Below are 21,228 nucleotides of genomic sequence, written 5' to 3'. Positions count from 1 at the left end.
ATTAATCAGAAGATATGGATTCAACAAACATTGAAAAATCATGTGCCAGACACTGAATTGGTGCTGCGAAGACATTCCATGAACTGAGCATATTCCCAGGGAGCCTACCCTATAGCAGTCTCTTTGAAGAGTGACAACAAACAGCATGACAGGTAGTAATAAATTCAAAACAAAAATTTAGTAGATTTGCACGTTGGAAAGGACTAGAGGCTACTTAATGTTGAGCAAGCAAGGAGAAAGTTCTTCTGAGAAGCTAACATTTAAATCAAGACCTAACTGACAAGAAGGGTCCTCCCAGGTGAGGATTCGGGTTATATTATGTTAGGCTAGATGGAGGGAAAAAGAGGCCAAAATTTTCAATAATTTGTTACAAAGGAACTTTTTTTTTTTTTTTTTTTTTTAGATTTTATTTATTTGACAGAGAACACAAGCAGGCAGAGGGAGAAGCAGGCCCTCTGCTGAGCAAGAAGCCCGATGTGGGGCTCCATGCGGGGCTCCATGCGGGGCTCTATTCCCGGGCCCTGGGATCATGACCCGAGCCAAAGGCAGATGCTTAACCACCTGAGCCACCCGGGCGCCGCTACAAAACAAGTTTTTTATCTTGATTATGTTACAGCCCAAGACAAGGGTTCCTGGTCGATGGGCGGTTCTCCTCTCTGCAGTGATGCAGGAAGCCATGCTCTTCACATCTTGTAAGTCAGACATCCCCTTTGCTTCATCAGACCTGGTGGCAGAAGAGACAGCGTGGAGAAGGAGTACCCACTTGCTCAGGAGCCCAGCCCAGAAGTGGGTCACTTTATTTCTATTTGCGTTCCGTTAGAGGGAACTTGCTGATATACCCAGGCCTACCACAAAGGAGGCCGGGAGATGTCATCTAGCGCTGTGCCCGGCTATAATGCTGTCACTGTGAGGAGGGCAGATGTTGGTGAACAGCTGCCGCCACACTAGGGCCTTTGCCACACGAGGGGAGAGTGTCCTAGCAAAGACCCTCAGATGTGACCACGCCAGCGTGTTTGAGAAATGGAAGGTTGGCAGGGCCTGGCACACACCGGGACTAGAAAGGCTGGATCAGATCAGCTAAGGCCTCGGAGGCCAGAGAAGAGTCTGGATGTCATCCAGACGCTGTGACATGTCAGAGGCTTTTAAACTCAGAGGTTGAACAACTTCCCAATTTTCACCAACCCATCTTGCTGACTGGACAGTCATGAGGAAGGAACTGGGTGTTCAACATATTTTTTTACATTTTTAAAATTATTTTTTTAAAGTAATCTCTATACCCAGTGTGGGGCTCGAACTCACAACCATGTGATCAAGAGTCACACACTCTTCTGACTGAGCCAGTCCAGGTGCCCCTGGATGTTCAACATTTTAAAATAAAATCGCTTAGACACAGCTGGCTGGTTTCATCAGTGGAGTGTGAGACTCTTGATCTTGGAGTTGTGAGTTCAAGCTCCACCTTGGATGTGGAGATTACCAAAAAAAGTTTTAATTAATAATAAAAAGGGCACCTGGGTGGCTCAGTCAGTTGAGCATCTACCTTTGACTCAGGTCATGATCCAGGGGTCCTGGGATCGGGCTCCAGCTCAGGCTCCCTGCTCAGTGGGGGAGTCTGCTTCTCCCTCTCCGTCCTCTGCTCGTGTTCTCTTTCTCGCTCACTCTCTCTCTCAGATAAATAAATAAAATCTTTAAAAAATAATAATTAAAAAATTTAAAAATAATAAAATAAAACCACCTCGACTACAGCTGCCTTGTTTGGATTTTCCCAGTCCTAGAGCTGTCTGCTCTTGTGGGTGCCGGCGTTGAACTAGAAGACCTTGAGCACTGCCCTGATGTACAACCAGCTCTTTTTTTTTTTTTTTTTTTTTTGGTTAAGGATTTTATTTATTTATTCATGAGAGACACACAGAAAGGCAGAGACGGCAGAGGGAGAAGGAGGCTCCCTGCGAGGAGCCCAATGCAGGACTCGATCCCAGGACCCTGGGATCACTACCTGGGCCGAAGGCAGCCATCAACTACTGAGCCATCCAGGTGCCCCTGTTTTTTAAATGACCCGGTCCAGGGGCAGCCCGGGTGGCTCAGCGGTTTGGTGCCGCCTTCAGTCCAGGGCGTGATCCTGGGGACCCGGGGTTGAGTCCCACATCGGGCTCCCTGCATGGAGCCTGCTTCTCCCTCTGCCTGTGTCTCTGCCTCTCCCTCTCTTTCTCTCTCTCTCTCTCTGTGTCTCTCATGAATAACTAAATAAAATCTTTTAAAAAAATAAAAATAAATGACCAGGTCCGATGACCTTTTAAGGATATGGCAGGGTGGGTAAAGCTGCCAGACTTTTCCCCTACCCTTTTCCTCTCTGAGGCAGCACACAACTTTGGAAAGAAGAGTAAAGACCCGGTGGCCATGTCTGTGGACTCTCTAGGATGTTCCTTCCTACCCAATTTCATCCCTCGCCCCAATGGGAGCTGGGCAGTGGGAGACGGAGGTCGGGACCATATTTAAAGGAAGAGGGGATCCCTGGGTGGCTCAGCAGTTTGGTGCCTGCCTTTGGCCCAGGGCGTGACCTTGGAGTCCCGGGATCGAGTCCCACACCAGGTTCCCTGCATGGAGCCTGCTTCTCCCTCTGCCTGTGTCTCTGCCTCTCTCTTTCCCTCTCTGTGTGTCTCTCATGAATAAATAAATAAAATCTTAAAAAAAAAAAAAAAAAAGGAGGAAAAAGTCATTTTTCCTGTGGCTCTGATTTGGAAACTAAGACAGTGATTTGCCCGAGGCCTTAGCATGAGTCAACTGAAGCTTTTGACTCCTGATGCCTCAGAGTCTCATGCACTTCCCACATGATCAGCAGTCTTGTGCAATAAATGGATGAGCTTCAGTGGCTCCCTATAACAGGCCCGATAGGCATCCTGGGGCTTTTTAATTTTGTTTCTTTCTGCGTTGCCTTTCTTTTTCTTTTTTCCTTAAGTAATCTCTACACTCAACCTGGGAGTCGAACTCACCACCTCAAAGTCTACAGTCACGTGCTCTCCTGACTGTGCCAGCCAGGTGCTCCCTGGGTTGCCTTGGTTTTGACAGGCAAGGATGAATTCCACATTTGAGCTCTGGGCGTGGGGCAATTATCTGCACGTGAACACACACTCGGCCCCTCCTGTTGCCTGCAAGAAGTCTTACGGGACTAAAATGTGCCTCACTTCCCCCACCCACTTACCCAGGCAAACCTGAGGAATTCGATAGGCAGGAAGACCCTATGTTCCTCCTGAATGTTGTAAAAAGTTGAATGGGACCATCATCCCCCCACATGTGAAGATGAAAACAGTATGGCAGGTGATCCCTGGGTGGCTCAGCCTTTGCCCAGGGCGTGATCCTGGAGTCCCGGGATCGAGTCCCCCGTCGGGCTCCCTGCATGGAGCCTGCTTCTCCCTCTCCTGTGTCTCTGCCTCTCTCTCTGTGTCTCTCATGAATAAATAACTAAATCTTAAAAAAAAAAAAAAAAAAGAAAGAAAACAGTATGGCAGGCATGCCACCACCTTACATCACAGGTATGTAGCCAAGCAATGATACGTCAGTTGAAGCCGTCAGGTGCCCAAGCCATGAGTAGTCATTTATGGGAAGGCGGCACCCAGCAGAAGATGCTGCCCAGAAGATGTCTTACTGTTTAACAGCAAAGAAGAATCACAAGGCTTGTGGGTTCCACTCTGGGCTGAATGGATTCTCATGAGCCAGAGTTGCATGTGACAGGTCAGGGCCTGTAGGCACCCTGGTCCAGGTGCAAGGGGAAGCAGGTGCCGCGGAGCTATCAGACTGGTCGTTCAAGCAGCTTACCTCTGCCTTGCCCCAAACACCTTTGGACACGTGACTATTTCTTTCCTCATTCGAAGTAACCCGTCCTCTGTTCTCAGCCTTCCCCCTACCTGCCCAGCGACTGCAGCCTCTTCCCCACCTGTCACATACCCTAGCCCGGCTCCACGAGGCTGTTCTGTCTTATTTTCCTGAATTCCGTACTAATAAGAAATGCTCTCAGTTTAGAGACTTTGCTTCTTTTCCTAAAGGGTTAGTTAGGTCAAAGCCCCTGGGGAGTCACCTGCTACAATAGTACGAAGAAATGTAAAGGGACCTTTGACTCAGGTTACAAATGGCTTCTATCATCTGTACAGGACCTGTCGTGTGACAATATATGAGACAAATGTATGCAAAGCACTGAGTTCAGCGCATGGCACATAGTCAGTACTCAGCACTTACCACCATCATCATCGGTAGTGTTGAGAGTTCTTGACCTAGATCCTGAAGTGGCGATAGAATGCGGTTACTCAGGTCGTCCTCTTTCCTCTTCTTGACACATAATTTGGTCCCACTTATCCAGCCACATAAAAACAAAACAATAGGTGCCCAGCTGGCTCGGTTGGTGGAGTATGCAACTCTTGATCTTGGGGTTTTAAGTTGGAAACCCATGTTGGGGGGGGGTGCATTTTATTTAAAAATAAAACCGTAAGCAAATAAATAACTACCACCATCTTGGGTCTCTCCTGGGGAAACTGAGGGATGGAGCGGAATCTTTTGGTTGTCTATGGGGTGGGGGCTGTCTAGGATAGGCTGTAGAATCAGCGTTTCATTACGGTGCTGAGATGACCAGGTCTGGGAGGCTGAGGGACGGGTAGGCGAGCAGAGAGGAGGGAATATAGGGAGCTGAAGTTGAGAAGTGGGGTGTCTTAAGAAAAAAAAAAGAGTACTGATCATTTCTCAATATATACAAATATCAGATCATCATGCTGTGCCCCTGAAACTAACGTTATCTGTCAATTGTATCTCCATTTCATAATGTGAAAAAAATGAATCTATACTGACTTTTAAAAAAAAGTGTAGGTGATCCCTGGGTGGCTCAGGGGTTTTGCACCTGCCTTTGGCCCAGGGTGCGATCCTGGAGTCCTGGGATCGAGTCCCACATCGGGCTCCCTGCATGGAGCCTGCTTCTCCCTCTGCCTGTGTCTCTGCCCCTCTCTCTATGTCTATCATAATAAATAAATAAATAAATAAATAAATAAATAAATAAATAAATAAATAAATAAATAAATAAATGTTAAAAAAAAAAAAAAAGAAGAGGGACTAGCAGATGCATTAGGATCTATTTATTTGGGGACCAAATTAGCTAAGTGAGGCAGGCAGGAGACTGAAAACTCTTCCCACACAGGTGGCTCTCGGGGAATTTGGAGAGGGGTGCGCGTGGGGTTCAGGGCTGAGCAAGTTGGGGCCCCGGGGGAGTGGTCCCACCCGCCGAGCAGCTGGGATGTGGGTACCAACCAGAGAGGGTGCTGCGATGGAAGGAAGCGCAGAGGGTGTGTTTGGGGGGGCGGGGAGGAGCCCCAGGGAAATGGCCTGAAAGTTTAGGACTGGGGCGGGGAGGCCGCAGGGCTGGGGTGTCTGGGTAGGTGGGTCGGGGCGCCGGGTCCCTGGGGGTCGCTGGGGGTCCCTGGGGCGGGGGGCGGTGTCGGTGCAGGGCCCCGGGCCCCGCTGGGGTCGGTGCGGGTGCGCGCGGAGGGCTAGGGCTGCGGTGGGGGGCGGGGCTGGGCCGTCCCGGGGGGGGGGGGGGGGAGGGGTCCGGGCCGTCGGGGGGGGAGGGGTCCGGGCCGTCCGGGGGGGGAAGGGGTCCGGGCCGTCCGGGGGGGAGGGGGCCGGGCCGTCCCGGGGTGGGGGGGAGGGGGCCGGGCCGTCCCGGGGGGGGAGGGGTCCGGGCCGTCCCGGGGTGGGGGGGGAGGGGGCCGGGCCGTCCGGGGGGGGGGAGGGGTCCGGGCCGTCCGGGGGGGGGGAGGGGTCCGGGCCGTCCGGGGGGGGGGAGGGGGCCGGGCCGTCCCGGGGTGGGGGGGTGGGGTCCGGGCCGTCCCGGGGGGGGAGGGGGCCGGGCCGTCCCGGGGGGGGAGGGGTCCGGGCCGTCCCGGGGTGGGGGGGGAGGGGGCCGGGCCGTCCGGGGGGGGGGAGGGGTCCGGGCCGTCCGGGGGGGGGGAGGGGGCCGGGCCGTCCCGGGGTGGGGGGGTGGGGTCCGGGCCGTCCCGGGGGGGGAGGGGTCCGGGCCGTCCGGGGGGGGAGGGGTCCGGGCCGTCCCGGGGCGCCCCCGCCCGCCGCCCGCCGCCCGCCCTCCCGCCTCGGCGCCGCCCCGCCTGACATCAGTTCCTGCCGCCGCCGCCGCCGCCGCCGCGCAGCCCGCGGCCTCCTCCCCGCCGCCGCGCTCGGGAGCCTCCGGGCCGCGGCGGAGCGAGGGGCCGGGCGCGGCGAGGGGCCGGGCGAGGCGAGGGCCGGGCGGCGGGCGCCGGGCCCCGCGGCCGGCACGACGGAGCCCCCGCACGGCCGGCGGCAGCGGTTGGCGGCGGCCCCGGGGCCCCGGCGCGGGAAGCGGCGGCGGCGGGGCGGCGGCGGCGGCGCCATGGAGCCGCGGGAGGTGAAGGACCGCATCCTGGAGAACATCTCGCTGTCGGTGAAGAAGGTGAGCGCGGCCGCGGCCCCGAGGCCCGCCCCCAGCCCCCCGGGGTCCCGGGGTCCCGGGGGCCCGGAGCTGGGGGCGCCCCGCCCTGCCCCTCGGCGACCCCGGGGCTCGGGACACCCCGCTTTGCCCCTTGGTGACCCCGGGGCTGGGGGACGCCCCATCCTGCCCCTTGGTGACCCCGGAGCTGGGGGGGCACCCCGTCCTGCCCCTCGGCGACCCCGGGGCTCGGGACACCCCGCCCCGCCCCCCCGGGGGTCCCCGGGGCTCAGAGGACACCCCGCCCCTCCCGGGGGTCCCCAGGGCTGGCGGAGGGGACACCCCGCCCTCCCCCTGGGTGACCCCGGGCCGATGCGGGCAGCGGGGCAGCTCACGTGAGCGCCGTGGCCTCCGAACTGTCAGTGAAGCCCGAGGTCCAGGTGAGCATCCCCGGAGCGCCCTGGGGCGTCACTCCGCGGGGCCCCGACCCTCGCCCCCCCCAACCGCCTCCCGGGGCCGGCACCTTGGGGCGCCTGCAGGTTCGGGGTGACGCCGCCTCTGGCCCCGGAAAGTTCCCGGCATAGTCCTGCTGCTCAGGGATGGCGCTGGGAATGGGTGCGTTTGGGCGCTTTGACCGAGAACCCAGGAGCCCGAGGGCTGTAGCTTGGGTGCTGCTGACCCTCGGGACTTGGCGGCACACAGACGCCCCGCTGCGTGGGGCTCCTTGCAGGAGGCATCACCGCCCCAATTCCAGGTAGAAAAACGACTACCTATTAAGGGTATGTCACTGTCCGTGAGAAAGTCAGCTTTATCTGGAAAAGGGTCCTATTTTCTCTCTCTTTTTTAAATATTTTATTTATTTATTCATGAGAGACAGAGAGGCAGAGACACAGGCAGAGGGAGAAGCAGGCTCCCTGCGGGGAGCCCGAAGGGGACTCCATCCCAGGACCCCGGGATCTGAGCAGAAGGCAGAGGCTCACTGAGCCCCCCAGGCCTCCCGGGTCCTATTCTCTTAAAATCAAACCAGAATTGAAAAATCATCTGAGGAACATGGTTGGATTTTTTTTTTTTCTCCCTAATTTGAGATCCTGGGGGGAAAAAGCGGTCATCAGATTATTTTAATTCAATACACCAAAATGAAGAGAACCCATTCAATCAACTGTTATATTTAAATACCCCCCCCCCCCACACACACACAGAGACACTTAAATTCCTCAAAAGTAGCATAGGCTAGCAATTTTACCTTTCATTGATATCAATGTGGCTTAAAAGAAAAGTAGATCCGTAAAGGATCTTACTGAAATGTCCTCCTAAAAGCACAACTAAAGGTAACATTGCAGACATGGGACAAAAGTTTTGTTTATTTACTTACATTGCAGACATGGGACAAAAGTTTTGTTTATTTACTTTTCCTGAGCTTTGCTAATGCAATTGAGGCATGGTTTTTGCTTACTCAAGGAGTCCAGGATTAAGCAAATACTTTGTCAAAAAGCAATAATAGATCTTTCATAATGGGAGAGAAAGGAAGACAGCTGACCCACCCTTCTCATCTAATCTGGGCCGATGATGGCTTCAGGTAGGCCAAGCGCTTTGTCCCTGCAGTTCCAACAAATAAATGGAAAGTTCCGGTAGAAAGGGGCTAGACATGGATGCTGTCATTCGTGTAAGCATGAATCTTTTGAAGACAGAGATTCATTCTGAGAATCAGGCTGCCGTTTATGAGGGAGTCGGATGTGCTTGTCAAGATTCTTGTAATCGTATGCGTTGGACAAGCACATTTTATTGAGCTGTAATGCTCGCCGGAAGACAGAAGTCCCACACTAGCAACTGGAACCCCATCCCTGGGTGCATCACAGCCAAAGGCATGACGAGCAGCATGGTTAAGAATATGGATTCTGGAGCGTGGCTGCCTGCCCTGCCAATTAGTAACCCTCTAATCTTAGGTAGGTGCCTTAAGCTCCCCATGCCTCATTTTTCTCATCTGTAAAAGCAGGGATAAAATTAGGGTTGTGAAAATTTAACAAGAGCATATATAGAATGTTGAGCAGGGTGCTTGACCCCGTCTTAGGAAGTTGTTCTTCATCTGTCCAGGCTGCTATAACAAACTACCATAAACTGGATGGCTTATAAACAGCAGATATTTACTTGTCACCGTTCTGAATGCTGGAAGTCTGAAAATAGGGTGCCAGCGTGGTTGGGTTCTGATGCGGGCCCTCTTCCGGTGGCAGACTGGGTCCTCACCAGGGGGAAGCAGAAGGGAGCTCTCCTGGATCTCTTTTATTAGGGCATTAATCCCTAGCTGAGAGCTCCACCCTCATGACCTCAGCACCTCCCAAAGGCCCCACCTCCAAATGCCATCACGACGGGTTAAGATTTCAGCCCATAAATTTACGGGGAGGGACACAAATTTAGTCTATCGTGGTCAGCTTTTTGTTTATGGGAGAGCCAGTTCCTCACTTCTACAAGGTTCTGAAGGTGGCTAAGTGCCTCACCACCTAAGGCTTGTTATACAACATCATTTGGACTTGTTACCCGCTTTCTTTGTAGGCTGTATTTCAGGGAGCTGTTTTATATTCCTGAATCATGAAGTGCATTTGGTTTTCTGAATCAGAGTATCTGCTCCTAATCGGAATCAGATCAGCTACAGCCACAGGCGTTGAGGGCTACCAGGCTTGGGGTCACATTTGTCCTTGAACACCAGTCTCACCTGAATTTGTTATTTAGCTCCTTGAGAGTTGCTTTGCCTTTTTTTTCTTTCATTCGTCCTGCTGCTAGTGAAATGGTCTTGCTGATCCCTTTTAAGGATGTTGCCTGAAGAAAATGAGACGTGTATTTCTGCAAAAAAAGATCTGATCCATTGTGTATTACTGTGTTTGCAAAGGGTATTTGAAAGATGTATCTATTTTTAGAGAGAGAGAGAAAGAGAGAGAGGTGCAGGGGGAGGGGCAGAGAGATGAGGGAGAGAATCTCAAGGAGGCCGCAGGCCTTGCGTGGAGCTGCATGTGGGGCTCCATCCCACGGCCCTGAGATCATGACCTGAGCCAAAACCAAGAGTCGGACACTTAACTGACCGGGCCACCCAGGTGCCCCTACAAAGGGTATTTTAGAACTTTTTACTAAAATAGAACATGCCTACAGAAAACAGAATATACCTGTACTCCTAAGTGTACAGCTGAATGAGTTCTCGCAAAGAGAACGTATCCACACATCAAGCACGTGGATGGAGAAACAGAACATAACCGGCCTCCAGGAGCCCCCTGTGTCCCCGCCCCAGAAACTACATCCCCAAGCGCAGCCACTCTCCCCAAGGAGTATTGTCGAGCTGAGCCATTTTCACAGGTTTTGTGATGACGAGCATGTGCTGTAACCCCGGAGAGGTGACATTAGCTGTTATCCCGCCTGGCCCCAGGGACCCCTGTGTTTTGATAGGAAGGCAGGGTTGGGAGGTTTAGGGTGAATTGGGAACTCAATAGCACAGTTAAATGAGAAGCAAGTTCCATATGTTCTAGAAAGGGAGAAAAGGCAGAAACATCCCAGGGGCAGATAATAAAGCCTGCGGTTGGTGATTTGTTCATAGTCAAAGAGAGATGTCCAAGTCAAAGACAGTGTTGGCATTTTGGTTTTGTTTTTTTTTTTTTATGTTTTTTTTTTAATTTTTTATTTATTTATGATAGTCACAGAGAGAGAGAGAGAGGCAGAGACACAGGCAGAGGGAGAAGCAGGCTCCATGCAGGGAGCCCGATGTGGGATTCGATCCCGGGTCTCCGGGATCGCGCTCCGGGCCAAAGGCAGGCGCTAAACCGCTGCACCACCCAGGGGTCCCGTGGCATTTTGAATTGGCATGTGGTTCTACTAAATAGCATCTTCTCCGGGGGGAGGGAAGGCAGTGGTTTTCCCGAGAGTTCTGTTTTGGTTTTGAGGAGCCTGTGTGATGCACACACGCACAGTATGAGGAGGAAGCAGCCTCCGTCCCCCAATGGTTTGTGTGATGGTTGGAGGGAGAATTTAAAAAGTCAGTAGCTGAGGAGAAGCCCCCAGAGAAGGAGGGCTTAGCTGAGTCTTCACAGATTGGTAGAACTCCGAGAAGGAGAAGGAGCTTGTGGGTGGAAGGAACCGCCGAAACATCCCCGAGGACGTGGGGACGCCCAGGCCGTCTTCTGGGAGACGGACCAGACCTCAGCGTGCCCAGGCTTCCGCTAGATGTAGCTAGAAAGGGCTTTGCGTGGAAGCCGTAGAGCGCGGTGGACACAAGTGCAGGTTTCAGGGGCGCGCAGGCCCGAGGCTGGGTTTGCATTCCGGCTTTGTCACTGACCTTTTGGACTCTGGCAAATTCCCGGGCCTCCATCAGCCGCAGCAGCAGCAGCCGACAGAACTTACTGACAGTATTGTCATGAGAATGAAGTCCCAGGACAGGATACACTTCAAGGCACTGAGCACCGTCCGCAGGCCCAGGTGGGACACCCGCCACCATTACCGCTCATGTCAACTCTGCAGCTGCTCTCGTGCGCTCCCGCTCAGAGCCTCAGGCGGCTCTTCTCTGTTTCTTCTAGCTCGTGCTTTGCCAGACTTTTTCTATTTATTTGTTTGTTGGATTGTTTATGTATTTACTTACAAAAGATGTTATTTATTTCAGAGAGAGCATGAGAAGCAGACTCCCCCCTGAGCAGGGAGCCCAATGTGGGGCTCGATCCCAGGTCCCCAGGATCCTGACCTGAGCTGAAGGCAGACATTTAACTGAGCCAACTGGGTGCCCTTGTCAAACTTTTTCATGAAATTCCAGATAGTTTTCAGCCCATATGGTCTCTTTGCAACTACTCAGTGCTGCCCTTGTAGCTGAGAAGGAAGCACAGAGAATCCATCCGTGTAGGACGGCAGCTGTGCTCCAAGAAACCTTTATTTACAAATCAGACTGTTTTATGGGCCCTACTTGGGATATATGCCTGCGTGCACGCCTAAAAAAGTCCTCATCAGGGATCCCTGGGTGGCTCAGGGGTTTAGCACCTGCCTTCAGCCCAGGGTGTGATCCTGGAGTCCCGGGATCGAGTCCCACATCGGGCTCCCTGCATGGAGCCTGCTTCTCCCTCTGCCTGTGTCTCTGCCCTCCCCCCCCATGAATAAATAAATAAAATCTTAAAAAAAAAAAAGTCCTCATCAGGGTAGGGGGTTGCCTTCAGAGAAATTGGTGTGCCCGGTCCTGTAGTTAATCAAGTCTCTATTGCAGCTGTGATTTTGTGTGTTATCTCAGGCTTGTGGAATGAATATGGACATTGGTAAATCCCATCACGTGTCCATGGGCTTAGTGTTTCAAAAATATTTACTGAATGCCTCGTCTTGCCCCTCCCCCCCCCACCGTATGTCCATATGTCCCTGCTGTCCTAGGCCCTAGCAGGGGAGTAGCGAGCAAGGCAGATCAGATCCCTGCCCTCATGGAGCAGATATTTCAGGGAGAGAGACAAGTGATGGATTAGTGACAAGCCAGTACAAAGATGATTTCAGATCACGATTAGTGGTACGGAGGCACGAGACAGGATACTGTGACAGACCTTGGCAGAGGAGTGTGCTGTATAGAGGAGGTGACCAGAGAAGACTGGCCTCAGGAGGCGATGCTGCCTCCAGTAAGGGACACTGGCCAGGCACCGAGCAGCGGTCTCAGTCAGGGTCTCTCGGCGGGGATCTGCTCACCCTGGCGAAGGAGCTGCAGCTGTGAGGTTCACCTAGCTTGTCAGGGTGGCTGAAGAGGTTGGCGAGGGTGGTGGGCTCCCCCTGGCCCTGTGTCCCCATCCCCCCCCAGAAAGGTTAGGTCAGCCAGCTCATTAAAAATTAGCTAGGGCAGCTGATTTCTAGAGAGGTCCTTGTATTTATATATATGTGGGAAATATAATGACCATTGGGTTTCAATCAATAGTGTTGTGCTCTCTGGCTTCATGGAAAAACTCTTAAGAGTCTAAAAGTCTTAAGAGTTCTGAAAATCCCCAATGACCTGAGTCACTGGGGCAGAGCTCTAAATAAAATAATACCTACTCACACATTCTATAAACCGAGGTGCTGACGGTCAGGGTTGTTTCTCCTTGCTTCCTCTCCCCCTGCTCCTTCCCTCTCTCACAGAACAGAGGCTTCCCAGCGAGGGACACTGGGGACCTGAAGGCCCCCAGCTGGGAACCACCGGACCCTATGAGTGATCCCACCAGGCCCAGCATCAGATACTAAGGGAGAAGCGGGAACTGCCTTTTCTGAGCCCTGCCCATTCAGCCTTAGGACATGGCTTTCCTTTTACACAATGCTTCTCTAACATTAGGTTTCTGTTTGAAGCCTTGTGACACTGTGGGTCCCTCTGTCCCATCACAGAGCACCCTGGGCCCTCTCTTTCTCCGTGGCTTGCTTCTAGCATGAAGCTTGTCCAGACCAAAAGCCCCATTTGACGACTGGACGCCGGTAGAAACTCACCCGCACCTGGGGTTGGATGGAGCAGGTGGCACTCTGGTGGCCGCAGGCCCCCGTGCCACCGGGTGGGCCATAGCTGTCTCTCTAGTTGGTCTGGAGTTCCAACGGAGCAGCGGCCATCCCGCGGGTCCCCCTCAGAGCTCATCGAGCCAGAGCCCATTGTGGGCTGCTAGCTGCCAAAACTGGGCTGAAAGCTAACGTGGAGTGGTCAAGCCAGGTTTGAATGTGGAAAGAAAGGAGCGGTATTTGGAGCATGAGTGTTGCAGGAAGAAGCTTGGCGTTTGTAGGTACTGTGGGGCTCTCAGGTGGTCGATTGCTCAACTTGAGTCTTTGGTGCTCACCTCAGGGATGTGGCATCAGGATTCACCACCCTGGCAAGGGTATGATGCCACTGAAGCTGGTGGTGTCCTTAGGTCCAGGGAACACAGTGGGGCTCTTCTCCCAGGTGGCCTTGCTGAGAGACCGTGAAGCAGGTGTCCACTCCGAGGGAGGCTGAATGAGGCAGCAGGGCTGGTTGGTTCAGGTGAACTTTCCTTTCCAGCCATGTCCTTATTGCTGCTTGCTTAAGGTGGGAACATCCTAGAACTTTTCTTTGAGGCAGGAGAGTAAGGCCAGTCTCTGGGAGAGTCCCTTTGGCTGGAGCTGAAAGTTCGGGTTTGGTCTGTTGGTTATTGTGACCATCCGGGGTCCCAAGAGGGCCTCCTGCATCTTGCTAGCAAATCAGCTGTCCCTGCCATGCAACCATTCTCCTGTTTTATGTATTTGTAATTTATCGTTTCCCCCTTTTCTTGAATGCTTTTAAGTGTTATAGAAATATATAAGGAAAGGGCCACCTGGCTGGATCAGTTGGTTAAGCATCTGACTGTTGATTTTGGCTCAGGGCATGATCTCAGGGTCGTGGGATTGAGCCCCGCATTGGGCACTGGGTGTGGAATCTACTTGAGACTCTCCCTCGCCCTCTGCGCTTCCCCCATACTCATGTGCACACATGTGCACGCTATCTCTCTCTCTCTCTCTTAAAAAAAAGGAAATATTAGGGGTAGGGATACCTGGCTGGCTCAGTCACCGGGGCATGCAACTCTTGATCTTGAGGTCATGAGTTTGAGCCCCATGTACGGTGTATAGATTACTTAAATAAAGAAAACCTTAAAAAAGGGAAGGAAGTGTTAGTTTTCCTAGAATCACCTCTCCTCCCTGGATAACTGTGCTTAAGAGTTGAGATCAACAGATTCTAAGAAACTCAGTCATATATGAAAACAAGAAAGGCTACTGGTGTAAACTTTAAGTCCACAAAAATCTCCAAACTTTATTTTAGTAAGTAGCCAACCTCTGTTCACACTTTCTCCCTAGGTTCTCTTTTTTGGGTGTTACAGGCTACCGAGGCATGAGGTGGCCGAGTACACAAGAGGTAGCAGGGTAGTAACACCAGAGGAGTCCCTCCATCGAGTTTCTTTAGCACCTGCTGGTCACACACATTTCCTGCGTCAGGCTCATAACAAATTTGCAGGGCAGGCCGGGACCCGGTCTAATACCTGAGTGGAATGAGGTCTGGAGAAGGAACTTGCCCGGGATTCTGATGCTCATAAGGGGCAGACCTGGACTTGCACCATGATTCTGGCTGTTGCTCTTTCCAATTCTCCGGGCCTTTTCCATCCCCGTGATGTTTGTCTTGAAATCACAATAGATAACCCATCCTCTCAAGTCAGTCTTGTGGGCCAGGCCTCCTTAAAACCACGTGTTCATGGAACAAATATCTGCTGAGGAACGGTGATGAGCTGGACAGTGATGAGCTTTTCTTCCAGTCACCAGGAACCGGCAGTGAGCAGAACCCACCAAGCCCCTAACCCTGGGGCTGGCACTCTGGAAGAGAAGACGGTCACCAGACCACAGTGGATTGGGTGTACACTCAGCTGTCCCCCATGTCCTTTAGCAGCCAGCCTGAGTTCTTGATCCACAGAGTTGCCGTCGTGCCTCTTGACCGTGCATTTACATTTCTAGCCTCTGACTGTATTGCGTGACCAGGGGGTGGAAGCAGGGGACCCCCCAGTGTCCCCCAAAACCTAACATTTTGATGTAGACAGTGACTCGATGACATTTTCTGTAGCTACAAAATGGTCGTCGGGTGAGGGGTGCCTTCACAAGGTCATGTTGCAGGTACAGCCGAGGGGAGGGGAAGTGAAAGCAGAATGCAGAACCAGTGAGGCTCCCAGGCTTTGAAAGACCCTCCTTCTTCCTGCCAGGGCCACACACACCACTGAACACGGGGCACTCCGAAAGCAGGGCCTTTCTCCGTCCCAGGGGTAAAATCGTGGCATAGAGTGGTGTGTGCTACATGTTCTTTCAGGCCATTGTTTGGCTTCTAGGGCCGTCCTCCTGCCCAGTGACCTCCTAGCGGAGACTCTTGTGGTTTGTGCCCTCACTGTGAAAGGAGTCCTCAGTCCCACCAGGAGAGGTCAAGCACTGTGCCGTGTCCGGAGGCAGGACAATCGCAGTACCTTGGGGCCAGGACACTCCTCCTCCAGGAAAGAAGCATGTAACTGCTTCTGAAAACCATATGCCATCAAATTTCCCAAAAGATCTGCGCCCAACGAGGCCTGTCCCCTTCTGCTGTCACTGTTCTAACACTCCAAAGAAAGCACAAAAAAAATGAAATCCGTGGATAATTCAAGTACCTGCTTTTTTTAGCTTTTTCCTCCTGCATGTCTTTCCACAGAGCTGCCAAAAAAGCAGAGCTTGCCAGCTCTCCAGTAAAGGGGCTAATGAGTAGCGATTTGGGCAGTGGGAAAGAAAGCCATATAATTGGGTGTATTTAGTAGCAAATAAATGGTTAAGAAGCATTGATTTCACTCATCTTGCTTAAGAAGCAATGCAGGCTCATGGGAAACAAACAGCACACCCTTCATGGTGACTCTCCGTACTGGGCCAGCCAGACCCGGGCTGCCACCCAGCCTGGGCACAAGCCTTTCCCGGGCAGGGGCATTGAAAGATGGACAGTATTTTTCTTTCTTTTCTCTCTCTCTCTCTCTCTCTCTCTCTCTCTTTTAAGATTTTATTTTTTTTTTAATTTTTATTTATTTATGATAGTCACAGAGAGAGAGAGAGAGAGGCGCAGAGACACAGGCAGAGGGAGAAGCAGGCTCCATGCACTGGGAGCCCGATGTGGGATTCGATCCCGGGTCTCCAGGATCGCGCCCTGGGCCAAAGGCAGGCACCAAACCGCTGCGCCACCCAGGGATCCCTAAGATTTTATTTATCAGAGCACAAGCCAGGGAAGAGGGAGAGGGAGAAGCAGACTTCCCGCTGAGCAGAGAGTCCGATGTGGGACTCAGTCCCAGGACCCTGGGATCATGACCTGAGCCGAAGGCAGGTGCTCAACCAACTGAGCCACCCAGGTGCCCCTGGACAGCGTTTTTCATGCCCACCAAGAAACCAGGCTGATCATTTCTGAGCTACAAGATCTCTGATTCTTATGAAGCGATGATCTCTGGTCCTGTAATCTTCAGTCATTGATTGTCATTGGGAATGAAGTATTTTTCAGGCTAAGGTGAGGTGGGATCTCAGGGATTTTAAAATTAGGTGAATAAGTCATGGGGCGCCTGGGTGGCTCAGTTGGTTGAGCATCCAAGACTCTTTTTTTTTTAATATCTTTTTTATAATTCATTTATTTATTCATGAGAGACACAGGGAAAGAGAGAGAGAGGCAGAGACACAGAGGAGAAGCAGGCTCCATGCATGGAGCCTGACGTGGGACTCGATCCTGGGTCTCCAGGATCACATCCTGGGCTGAAGAGGGCACTAAACCGCTGAGCCACCAGGGCTGCCTGAGCATCCGAGACTCTTGACCTCAGCTCAGGTCTTGATCTCAGGATTGTGAGGTCAAGCCCTGTGGTGGGCTCCACACTGTGTGTAGAACCTACTTAAAAAAGAATAATAATAAAACTAGAAGAGTAAGTCAGAAACACTGCAGTTGCCTAGGGTTGGGGGAGCAGCAGACACCCAGCGGGCCAGAGCCTCTGTTGAGGCTAATGTTGTAGACGAAGGAGGCAACTAGGACACTCCTGACTTTGTCCCAAAGCCCAGCTCCCATTCTGCGAGCCTTGGGAAGGGCCCAAGGCCCTCAGTGAGAGATGGGGATGCGCGCTTCCCAGATGGTTACAGCAGGTACCCCTGACTGTGCTTTAATCATCGGGGTGGATGGAAACAGAAGGTGTCCAGGAGCAGCCACTCCGCGGCGTCTGAGCACACCGGCCAAGACTGTGCAGAAAGGCGCAAGGACCACCGGACGAAGCCAGGAGGGCCAGGAAGGGCCTTCACCTCCCTGGGGCCCCAGTCTCCCTGCCGGAAAGCCAGGATTCCAGCTAAGGGATCTTCGGCGCAGTCAGTAGTCAGACTTTTTTTTTTGTTTTCTTTTTCTTTATTCAAACTTGCTTCACTGACGGCCTCATCCTGACACCCCCCCCACCCCCCAACAATGGAAGAGGCCCCAGGAAACTCCACTTTGTAAGCAGGTGATTTCTAAGGCTCCTTCTGCTCTTAGATTCTGAAATTCTTCAACCTGGCCAGTCCCAGTCTTCTCTTAGATTCCAGTGGAGCTTCTCTACAGAGTTGCTGCTGGCCCGGGTCTTCTGTTCCTCAGACCAGGCATCATTATTCTTTTTATTTTTTTTTTAATGGTGAAAAAAAATTAGATTTATAGCTGGCTGGACTCAGTTTAGATGATCCCAATTTTGTTGGCAACATCCAAAGCATCATAGCCAGGGGCCAGTCGAACATATGCTTTCTCCTCTCCATCAGGCCTGATCAAGGTGTTGACCTTGGCCACATCAGTGTCATAGAGCTTCTTCACAGCCTGTTTGATCTGGTGCTTATTGGCCTTGACATCCGCAACGAACACAAATGTGTTGTTGTCTTCTATTTTCTTCTTCATGAAGAAACTCCGTAGTTAGGGGGAACTTGATGGCATAGTGATCAAGCTTGTTTCTCCTGGGGGCGCCCTTTCGAGGATATTTGGGCTGCCTTCGGAGACGCAGGGTCTTGGGTCTTCGGAGTGTAGGTGACATGCAGATCTTTTTTTTGTGACTGTGCACGCCTTTCAGCACCACTTTCTTAGCTTTCAAAGCCTTTGCTTTGGCTTCGGCTTTGGGAGGGGCAGGGGCTTCCTTCTTGGTGAAAGGGAGGCATCATTATTCTTAAGAAGTTTTGCTAAGACTTAAAAGGCTCCACTTGCCTGCCTTGTTTGTTTGTTTACTTGTTTATTTTGGAGGGGATGAGTGCTGAGCACCGGCCTCTCAAATCTGTGCCTGAAGCCAGTGCAAAATCCTGGTGCGAGATCAGAGTGGGGGCCACTCTTTTGGTGGGATCCCTGAGGGGACATGGGTAGTTCTGAGCACACCAACTCTTCTCCAGTGACCTCTGCTATGGGTGAGCCATGATGGGGTCCCCCCCCCCCAGGAGAGTTCAGGCATCAAGGTTTAGGGACATCCCAGCCCCCAGTGCAGGTGATAAATGGTAGCACATGGCTGGACCTCTGCCTCTCCTCTGAGTCCCTCCCTTGGGGACAAGAGTGAATGTCGTGACGTGAGGACCGCAGGGCCAATGCAACCCCACATAGTCCCACTGTGAATAGAATTCCAAAGGCAGGGCAGGCAGTGCCCCTCCTCGTTTTCCACAAGGCTCATCCCTCCCCCAGAGCACACCTGCAGCAGCATCAGGTGAGAGGCAGCTGGGGACTCGGTGGCCCTGCAGGGTCCTGCAGCTCAGGACGTCTCTGAGTTTGAGTTGAGCTCCTATCTCCAGGGCCGTCATGGCTTTAATTTTTAAAAGAGGTGATCGGAGGTCAGGTGGCGTCCACCCTTTGTCCCGGGGGGGTTTTCCTGCTTTTGGATTTCTACCTCCTGGGCCTGGAGTGCGAGGCTGTTCTAAACATTCTGTGGTCTAAATATACCTGGTCTCCATGGAGCCAGTGGGGCGGCTGCCGCTGCCTGGGAGCAGAGGAGAGCCAGTTCCTCCGCCTGATGGGTCCGCGGCTCCCGTGCTCAGCAGGGAGGGAGCGGGTCCAGCAGGGAGCCCCGCGGGCCAGGCGGCGACAGGCAGTTCTCTGTGCCCGTCCTGCCTTGTGGACCCTCTCGCTATAGTTGGCGCAGGGATGATTTATCCTGCTCCGTAAATACAGGGACGTGTCTTGTGCCCCCCCCCCCCCAGTACAGCCTGTGAGCAGGTGACAGATCCCAGATGTCCCTGCTGTTTGCCGGGCGGCATCACCGCGCCCTTGGTGTTGACACTCCAGGAAGAGAGAAGGAAGGGCCTCTGTGACTGTCTTATTTCCCTTTGGCCCTTTATAATCTTTCATAGCCACCTTTAAGTTAACCTGTTAGGGACCAATTCTGGAAGGATTTCTTGGTACCAACCACAGAACTAGAAACTGTTCCTTGGTTATGTGTCAGTAAGGGGAAGAGAAGACAAAGAGGGCCAGCGGCTCCTTGGAGCCGAGAGTGGGCCCAACCTTAATTAAAATGTCCTGAGTCAGGCTTTTCTTGGCTTGCTGGAGTGTGCCACCCACATTTCCCAGCAGTCACGGGGTCTGACGCGGCCTCGTGATGGCCAGTCTTCCCAGGGTGCTCGGCCTGCCTGCCTGCCTGCCGTCCTCCTGGCTTTGAGAGGGTGGGTGGGCTGGGCCAGCACTCCCTGGCGCTGGGGCCCGAGTGCACCCCAAGAGTCAGGAGCAGCTTAGCCCATCGATCGGGGTGTGGTCTGGGAACATGCCTGACTTAGAGGACTTGAGGGAGACCGTGGCTTTTTAAAAAATGGCTTTAAATCTTAATCCCTCTCTTTATTGTCAGCTGACCTTGCTTATTTTTATTTTTTTTTAATTTAAATTTTAGTTAGCATACACTGCAATATTGGTTTCAGGAATAGAATTCAGTGACTCACCACTTACATACAACACCCAGTGCTCATCACAAGTGCCCTCCCCAGTGCCCTTCAACCATCTTGCCCCTCCTCCACCCACCTGCCTCTGTCAAACCTCAGTTTGTTCTCTATCGTTAAGGACCTTGCTTGTTTTAAAATTTCCTTCTGATGGGAACACTTCATCCTGCCCTGTTAGAGCACACCAGCCCACCTGTGTCCACGCCGCCTGGGGCAATGGGTGCCACCCTGTATTTCCTGTTTAAGGACTTGACTCCTTTACTCCACTCCCATTTTCTTGCCACTCTTGACAAAACTGGTCAAAGGAGTTTTCTGTATTGCTGATTCCTCTCCTCTGTCCCTCTCTCATTTCTCATCCTCTTCCCCTCTCTCTTTCTTCCAACCAAAAGTAGACAGGTGTGCTGAAGTCCCTTGTAAAGTTCTTAGATCGGGGACTGTTTTGTGTCAACTGTACCCCTTTGTTATTTTTGTTTTTTTTTTTTTTTAAAGATTTTATTTATTTAATCATGAGAGAGAGAGAGAGAGGCAGAGAGGCAGAGACACAGGCAGAGGGAGAAGCAGGCTCCATGCAGGGAGCTGGATACAGGACTCAATCCTGGGTCTCTAGGATCACTCCTGGGCCAAAGGCAGATGCTCAACTGCTGAGGCATTTGCTCGGCATCCCCCTTTGTTATTTTTGAAGCAGATCCCAGACATCCGTACATTTTCCCATAAACATTGCTCAAAGATGAGGATTCTTTTCTCATGTAACCTAATACCAACTATCACACCTTAAAATTTAAAAAAAAATTTTTTTACTTTAGAGAGACAGCGAGAGAGCATGCACATGCAAGCAGTGGAAGGAGCCCATGAGGAGGAAGAGGGAAGGGGAAAGAATCCCGAGCAGAATCTGCCCTGAATGCAGGGCTCGATGTCATGACCCCAGCCAAAACCGAGAGTCAGATGCTCAACCTACTGAGCCACCCAGGTGCCCCACTCACATTGCCTTTATTGGGGTTCCCAGCACTTACATTTCTGTAGGAATATAATCCTGATGAAAGGATCATTCCGGGATCCTTGGGTGGCGCAGCGGTTTGGCGCCTGCCTTTGGCCTAGGGCTCTATCCCGGAGACTCGGGATCGAATCCCACATCGGGCTCCCGGTGCATGGAGCCTGCTTCTCCCTCTGCCTGTGTCTCTGCCTCTCTCTCTCTGTAACTATCATAAATAAATAAAAATTAAAAAAAATATTAAAACCACCATTAAAAAAAAAAAAAAAAGAAAGGATCATTCCTGGAATGCCTGGCTGGATCAGTTGGAGTAGCATGCAACTCTTGATCTTGGGGTTGTGAGTTCGAGACTCATGCTGGGTGCGGAGATTACTTAAGACTAAAAACAAACAAACAAAAAACTTAAGACTAAAAAAAAATATCTTTAAATTAAAAAGGA

The 21,228-nt window shown here is 52.3% G+C and overlaps 1 protein-coding gene and 1 long non-coding RNA gene across 5 annotated transcripts in view; one reads left to right on the top strand and one right to left on the bottom strand.

The window, feature by feature from the left end:
* Positions 1-398: 398 nt before the first annotated feature.
* LOC140634372 (uncharacterized) lies at positions 399-7,112 on the bottom strand. Of its 3 annotated transcripts, none has more exons than XR_012031881.1 (4): positions 6,957-7,112; positions 4,225-4,266; positions 1,538-3,459; positions 399-724 (listed from the first exon to the last, which is right to left on the bottom strand). It is a non-coding gene; the product is annotated as an uncharacterized lncRNA (long non-coding RNA). The 3 variants fall into 3 exon arrangements; XR_012031879.1 differs by lacking the exon at positions 6,957-7,112 and adding an exon at positions 4,881-4,994; XR_012031880.1 differs by lacking the exons at positions 1,538-3,459; positions 6,957-7,112 and adding an exon at positions 4,881-4,994.
* The window catches only part of PLEKHM2 (pleckstrin homology and RUN domain containing M2), a 38,465-nt gene continuing 23,546 nt past the window's right edge, over positions 6,310-21,228 (top strand). For both annotated transcript variants that reach the window (XM_072828205.1, XM_072828204.1), the window contains exon 1: positions 6,310-6,457. In XM_072828205.1, the coding sequence (XP_072684306.1) occupies positions 6,398-6,457 (60 nt within the window). In that variant the 5' untranslated portion in view covers positions 6,310-6,397. The remainder of the gene's footprint in view (positions 6,458-21,228) is intronic.

This window comes from Canis lupus, chromosome 5 (genome assembly GCF_048164855.1).
Source record: "Canis lupus baileyi chromosome 5, mCanLup2.hap1, whole genome shotgun sequence".
Classification (NCBI taxonomy): domain Eukaryota; kingdom Metazoa; phylum Chordata; class Mammalia; order Carnivora; family Canidae; genus Canis; species Canis lupus.
This window is presented reverse-complemented; position numbering and strand designations above follow the sequence as displayed.